Raw genomic sequence first — 7,920 nt, forward strand, 5'->3', positions numbered from 1 at the left:
TTTACGAGTGATGACTAACCTTCAAAATGCAGTCCAAGAGCCATTTTTTAAACAAGCAATTCCTATTAATCTGAATGTTAATATGAATAATATAATTCTAAATTTCTGGGAGTAATAAATTAGCTGTATCTGTTCACATTTCTACCTACAAACATCATTTATGCAGCTTCAAATGAAGTTTGTTTCTCTTAAAACAAACAAAAATAAAACAAAAACCCTGAACAAATGAAAATCCAAACAGACAAACCAGTAACACAACACAAACCAAAACTAAACCCAGAGTTCTATTTTCATGAATTTATTGCTGTTAGATCATGGGTTTGTAGTCAGATCCCCAGAAAGTTGATTCTTTGTCTTTCCCCCAGGCACACAAAAATGAGGACTGGCCTCCCAAAGAAAACCAAGAAAAGTATCTTCTCTTTTATCACATCTATTGTCCTTCATCAGAAAAGTAACCATAAGCATTCAATGCCACCAATACACTTAATCAGAAGAGCCAAGTAAATGATTAAGTTCAGCTGTTCGGTTAACTCATGAGATGTGCAGGCCACAATCCAGCCCAAACACTTGCTTATCAACCATTTCTGCAGTTCTTCACATTTAAACTGGTGTTCCCTGAATGAACAGTTCCACAATTTTCTAAATGTTCTATTCTGCCAGTATTTTACAAGAATACTCACAGATGGGTGTACTAAAGGTAGAAAAGAATGTTGCTTTGTTAATAAGCTTACTCCTGCCTTGCAATTCTACTTAGCCTTACTGATCACTCATCTTAAATTCCACTGTCATTTGAACCCCTCATGGCATGCCTGGACAAATGCAAGGACTTGGATGTTGTTTTACAGGCTGGGCTTCCTGCCAAGTCTGCTCCACATACTTCCCTGGCCCACTAGGCCAGCTTTGGGCAACAACTCCCATATTTATATCACTGCTGCGAACAGCCAAACTGCTGCGAACAGCCAAACTGCTGCTTAGCATTGACCCAGGCCCATTCTACTCTCACTTCTCACTCATTCACAGCAACAGGACTTATTTAGCCACTATTCAGGTAGGACATGATAAACAACTTTCAGCTGTACAACACAAACATGAGGAAAAAGACCATCAAGCTTTAAGTGGAGGGCTACTTTGAAGAAAGAAAGAGCTTATTTCTAATTTTCACAAGTATGTAAGATAAAAGCATTAGCACAAATGCTTCTGTGCCCTACTTATCTCCCACATAGCAGCTCAGGATACATTTGCACTGTGCCCATAATTCACATGGGAGAGAAGGGGACAGAAGGTGAGATGCGACTATAAATTTAAACATAAAATAAGTGAAATTTTGTTAAACTAGAGCTAATTTTCAAATTCCTGCACTACATAGAGACCGATTACAGTGATTCTTGAGGCCCTATGTAGTGACCCAAGAACCCTATGCCAAACCATAAAGGTTATCCAATTAGGTCAGGTGCAACTGCAACTGCTTCACAAGGGCACACAAGAGAATTTGGTATTTTCCCAAATGGTCTCATAGGCCAAGTTTTATCCAAACAAGCAAAATTTCATTCAGTGTAAAAAACCCACAACATATTCAAACACATCAGCTTCCTAGAGTTGCACCTTAATCTGCTAGCCCCAGTGGGCAGGCAATTCTGATTTCACTGACACCAGATTTTACTTCAACACACATTTTCCTCTGGTTCTCCCTCAGTGACTGTCCAAGCTATCCTGAAGTCACAAGGCTCTTGTCACAGACCCTCTATTTTTGGCCAAATGCAGCTGTTTCGTTTTGCCTCCTCCACTCCATCAACAGATTATATAACCACACTCCAGTGCTGATTTGCAGTGTCAATCTTTTACATGCACAGACACCAGCATCCCCTAGCTTGTAAATTAAAATGATAGCAACTATATTTCCTTCACATGGTGGTTCCTATCAATACCTAAATAATAAACAAACATTTCTGTTAAAAAGTATCATTTATGTCTAAGGGAGAAAGAAAAGAAACTCCAGCAACTTGTCTGTTTATTCCCTTGTCATAGTTGCACCAGTTGATCCTTGTGAGCACTCTTTGTATAGCAAAGGTTTACAGGCCAGCACAGACTGCTGTATTTGTCTGGATAGCTCAAATTATACATATTAACCACAGTTACCATTTTGTGGTAAGACTGCCTCTTACCCATTTACATAGGCAACTAAATCAAAATAGAATAGAAAGCCTTCAAAAAAAGGAATAATACTTCAGGTGAAACACATAAGTGTGCAAAGTGGTCTATTAAAAAGACTTTGGAAGAACATATCTCATGAGGGTTTTTTTGCTCAGTTAAGGACAGCAAACTTTGTAGCAGTTCTGGATCAGAAGTATGCGATCACAAAAATGAATTTCACCAAGAGCAACCCTCATTCAGCTCACACCTCAAGTCCAGAATTACTGCCAGCATCCAGCCCTTGATTTTTCACTCAATCCAATTATTAGCCTCCTCTCTTTCCTACCACAACTTGGCTTTCTTAGTATTGCTTACCTTAATCATCATCTTAGGGAAAGTAACAAAAAGTACAAGCATACTGCAAACTTCTGTAAGCAGCTTAGCCTGTTTTCTATTCTCTACCAGCAATACCTGTCATTAACACACGTTTAAAAAGTGAAGAATACTTCACATATTAACAATCAAGGCAAATCTGTAAAGACTAGTTTCATGGTGGTACTGCAGTACAAATCATTGATTTTAAGACTTTTAATACATATCTAAATTAAATGACTTCTATTATAGTGCTAGGTTTTGCTACAGAGATCTCTCCCTAGCTACTAATAAAAATAAAAAAAATCAGTGCCCATATCACTTCAGAGTGCTTAACACATGGGCAGCAGGCAACTGCTGAGCAGCCCAACAGTTCACATGTTCATAAAAGAGACAAGGTCTGGCATGGAAACCTTCAAAAGAAAAGATCAGATATTATTATCGACAGTCAGCAAAATGGGTACTTCAATCCTGATATTCAGTAACAGCCTCAAACCAATAAGCTAACAGCTCTAAGCTAGAAGGAAAAAAAAAAAAAAAAAAAAAAGAAAATTGAAGGGAACACGAGTAGTTTTCAAATAAACTAAAGATCCAAAGCCAGGAATACTGTCCTTAACCAGAGCGAGGCTCCAGCCCACAAAGATGTTTTGAACTGTCACTAAATTCATTACGGAATGAGGATATCCTTAACACTTTTCATACCATACTGCTCAGGAGAAAAGTAAGAGATTGTAAGGCTCATCTGTAACAAGATTACTACATAGTATTGCTTAACTGTGTATTAAGTCACAGGAAATACGCAGAACCCCTTTTTCAGCTTCTTCCACAGTTTCCAAGAAAATAAACCAGACATGATGAACCAGAAGTCCAAGGAGGATACTTTTATCAGTATTTTTAAAGCACTCACATAATGGAAAAACAAATAAACAAAATAAACCATGGATAATTACTTATATTAAAATATAATATTAATTTCTCTTCCTTCACTCCACAAGAACAAAAGGGTAAAATTTCACACAGTACTCTTGTTTTCCTGTCTTTTGCTCTTAGAAGACTTCATCAGAAATAATACGGTACATTTTAGACAGAACTCTAAACAGCGGTATCAATAATGAAGTCAGAATTTCCCAAGTAATTAAATAATTAATTTTCTGAATATTCAACACTTTGCAGCCTCTCACTTTAAGTCAGTCCGCATTTTACACACCAACAAAAATTGTATTTTGGATGTTACAGAACCTTACAAGATCCTGAATTCCCAGTTTAGTACCACATACTACAAGTTCTTTAAAGGCCCTTATCCTGTAAAAACTCCTCTGCTGAATTAGATGAACCCTTAAAATCAAAATTCAGCTAAAGAAACAATCACAGCAACTTGTATTTGCTCCACTTTTGCACAGTTTGCTATTAAACAGTGTACTGCATCTTCAACAGGTTTTAACACTACGTGTGAAGACCTTAATGCGGTTTGCTTAATGCTTAAATCCTAGGCAAAATTCCCAAAATACCGTACAGTATCGCAAAACTGAGTGTAAAGGGGATGGGGGCATCATTAAAGTTAAATCATTCCAATGTCACACATTACATCTTCAATATCTCTTCATTAAAAAGGCCAAACTTGGTGGCATCTCAAATAAATTCTACTTTTGGGCACTGGGGGCCTGAATTATTTTGTCAGAAAAAGATTGCAGTATTAAAGTACAGACTTTCAACATCCTTAAACCACTTTTCATGCATTCCTCTCTGCAGCACAAGCTACAACTTTCAGATCGAGCACACAAGCACTACTGCAGAACATTAGTCTCCATTTCTGCCATTCAGCACAAAACTGTTAGTTCTGCTACCCTACATCCATCTGAAATTGTCCTGCATAATGACTCAGAATTCCAGTTGATTTAATTTCTCTTATTGTTCTTTTAATGTCATAAAAAGGGTAATCTATTGCCTACAACTAGCATTTTCTTATTAGTTCAGAAATCAAAAATATAGTAAAGGAAATGGAAGAATAGCTCACTTTTTCTTGCTTTTGATTAAAAATCAGTTAAAGATAAAATATGTAAGTATATATTATATATGCTCATATAAAAAAAGAATAAAATTCTCAGAACACTGCAGTAGTCTAAGCATAAATGAAAGCATTAATGTAGATTTCAGCGTTATTTACACAAGAACTTTGTACTAGACACTCTTCAACAAGGATGCCAATTCCAAACTTCTAGAGATACAGCACAAAACATGAGAAAGTGTCAAGTATTCTCCATGATCATGGAAGACTCAGTAATTTTAGTATTTATTTATTTCAAATTCAGCAACTTCCTCTGTGATCTGCATGTTTTATTATTAGCACACACTAAAAAAAATGCACTTATGCTTACTTTGCTGCACAACAGACATCATCACTGAAACAAGAGATAATATATGCTTTAGGAACACACAGGAACTTTTGTTCATCTAACTAATATACTTGGAAGAGGGAGAAGTCCTTTCTTGTATGCAGTCTAGCTCTTTGTATGTAAAATACATGGGCAGATCCAACAGCTAAACTCTGGCAATGCCTTTAGTAGGATACTTGAAGGCAGAGGTCTATTCTAATCCTTGCCTCTGAAGGCCACATCTGTGCACAGCAGGCAAAAACCACCTCCAATATTCTGCAAACCAGTGGAATTACTGAGTTAGAGGCACAGATGATGGATTTATTACTGAAAGCTCCAGCAAACAGACCTGAATATCACAGTTTCAAATTTACCTTAAAAATTGTTTGATTTTATCAGGCATGGAAAATTCCCTATATTCAGAGTAGTATCTGAACTGCTTGTTAAGGAATACTACCAAAATACAAATATTAAAGAAGTGAATTGAGTATCACCAGTATTTCATTTCCTCAGCAACTTTTTTCTCACTCTCATCTATCATTGACAGAGAAGCATAGCTCAGACCACTAACGTTATATGAAAAGAATAGTAATAGGGATGTCAGAATTACTTTTGTTGTAATTTGTTAACATTCGTCATTGTTTTCCTGCAGTCCTGTAATGCATTTATTTAGCCACCAGAACTCAACCCTTCTTCCCAACAGCACCATCTACTAAATTGGAAAACAGACAAAAGAAATCTCTCCTTATCTGATGGAATCTGTAAACTAAATCACAGCATCAAGTCAGTTAGAGATTTTGTAAGAAATCCATCCTGAGTGTTCACGTTGGATTACACACAGACTGTGTCAAACTAATTTGTTTTCCAACCAACTTATTCAGTCAACCAAGTCAGAGAACAAAACAATATGGCTGCAACACTTAGCCTGTATAGTCATGTTTCAGAGCTACCTTAACATCTATCCAGTTAGACTTAAGATAGTGCATTACTGATTAATACTCATTTCAAGTAGGTCAGAAAAAACAGCATGCAACCATAGAGGTCTGGTATAGCTACAGACGGCACAGCTGGCTCTTACTGATTCTCTGCATCATGATTCGCAAGGAATACTTTATTTTCTGTGGTTTAGAGAAATATGGGCTGTTTTAAAAGGGAGTTTCAGGCTTCAATATTACAAAACAGAATAAAACGGAAACCCTCTGAAATATGCGTATATACCTGTCCATAGGGAGGCAAACAGCCATCACATCCCACGCGCTGTGTTTTGCCCATCCACACGTATATACACGCATGTACATAAAGTTTGTAAGCACACACTGGAGTAACTACGATGCTTTTCGTGCGGGGAACACCTCGGTCGAAACTTCCCATCTCAGAGCCCCGACAAGTCTGTAGTGCACCCCCCATTAGTCTTGTCGCTCCGTGCCCTGTGCCAAGTTTAACGGCACGCTCCCCAAGCCGTGCGGGGCCACCGGAGCCGGCACAAAGGGAGATCGCGGGCGGGTCCCCGCCGCTACCTGCGCGGGACGAGAGGCCGCCGGTGTGCGGGGAGGGGGCCAGGCCCACCCGATTCAACGCGCCCTCCCGCCAAGGCACCGCGCCTGGGGCGGCTCCTCCAGCGCGACTCCCGCTCTAGGATCTCTTTTCCCACATAAAGTTGTAGCGGCGGGCGGCACGGGGAGCCCCGGCCCCTCCGCTGCTCCAGATCTGGCGCCGTGAGGCGGTCGCATCCTGAGTAAGGAATGACGGCGCCGTCCACCCCAACCCCGCTCGGGTCTCGCGCGTCAGCGGGATAGGCGGCAGCCCAACCCTCCCCGCTCTCGCCCTGAGGAAAACAGCAAACCGAAAGCCGACCCCGCTCCCCGGCCCGGCGGGAGGGCAGCTGCGGCGACCAAGCTGCAGATGAAGAGCGCACCTGCAGGCCCCAACGGCGGCCCGGGGCCCGGCTGCCCGTCCTCCCCGAAGATCAGCCTGAAGTCGAACTCATCGGCGGCACCGCAGTTTGCCGTAGTCATGGGTTTGGCCGGCGAGGCGAACCTAGACGCCGTCACCCTGCCGGGCCGCGCCGGACTGCACTGGCCGCCGCCGCCGCCCCTCAGGGCCGCCTCATAACACAGGATGGCGCCGCGGCCTGAGGGGACACAGAGGGAGACAGGACTAGGGGCGCGAGCGGCGGCTCCAGCGCCAGCGCAAACTCCCGTACCCGGGCGCCTTCTGTCACTCAGCGGCGAGGGCGCCTGCTACAGGCAGCCGCTGGCCCCGCCCCCGCCGGCCCCGCCTCCGCGCTGTGGCGTGCCCCGGGCAGTTCCCCCTCCCTCCACGCCGCCGTGCCCCGCCTCAAGCCGGCGTTTCCCACAGTTGGTCTCTCCCCCCGCCGCCCTCATACGGTGACGTCGCGACACCGGCGGCTCCTCGTGACCCTCGCCGACGTCGAGGAGGGGGTGGGGGACACGCCTCGCGGCAGGTCACGTGGAGAGGAGAGCACGCCTAGGGTCGACCCGCGGGGGCCGTCGGGGGCTGTAGTTGGTTGGTTGTAGTTGGTTCCGGTTGGCTGTAGTCGGTTGTAGCTGGTTGGCCGGGCTGGAACAGGCTCCCAATCCGAGGGAGCCAGCTGACACAAAAAGGGCGGGGCAGCAGCGTGCGGGTGCCACGTGTCACTCTGCCGCCGCCGAGTTGCGCCGGCGTGCTTCAGGCTGCGTTACTTCGGGAGCCCGTGTGTGAGCGCTGCCACAGGGCGCAGAGTGCCTTCTGAGAGTGAAGGAACGCGGGTTTCGCGTTAGTCTGCTGAAGTATCGCGTGTGAATAAGTGGTGCGCTTGGCACCAATAAGCGACTCGGGTAATTAGGTAGGTTGGCTGGAGCTGAGGAATGCGGCGTGGGTAACAGATGCTGTCAGAAGGACCCTAAATTGTTAGCTGCTTACTTTCCAGGCTCCTTGGAAACAGCAGCGATGCAGCAACTGCGAGGAGACCGCTTATAATAGTCCTTAGCAGCTTGTGGCATCAGTAAAGGGAGCCACGGCGGCATTATTAAGGTCACACGTGTTT

The 7,920-nt window shown here is 43.4% G+C and overlaps 1 protein-coding gene across 2 annotated transcripts in view; it reads right to left on the reverse strand.

Annotated features, from left to right (window-relative positions):
• The window catches only part of NFATC3 (nuclear factor of activated T cells 3), a 73,955-nt gene extending 66,818 nt beyond the window's left edge, over window positions 1–7,137 (reverse strand). For both annotated transcript variants that reach the window (XM_061344063.1, XM_061344062.1), the window contains exon 1: window positions 6,790–7,137. In XM_061344063.1, coding sequence (XP_061200047.1) covers window positions 6,790–6,889 — 100 coding nt within the window. In that variant the 5' untranslated portion in view covers window positions 6,890–7,137. The remainder of the gene's footprint in view (window positions 1–6,789) is intronic.
• Between the last annotated feature and the right edge of the window lie 783 nt (window positions 7,138–7,920).

The sequence above is a fragment of the Neopsephotus bourkii genome, unplaced genomic scaffold, assembly GCF_033783945.1.
Source record: "Neopsephotus bourkii isolate Nb327-2 ecotype Australia unplaced genomic scaffold, CSIRO-AGI_Nbou_v1 NB_1863, whole genome shotgun sequence".
Classification (NCBI taxonomy): Eukaryota; Metazoa; Chordata; class Aves; order Psittaciformes; family Psittacidae; genus Neopsephotus; species Neopsephotus bourkii.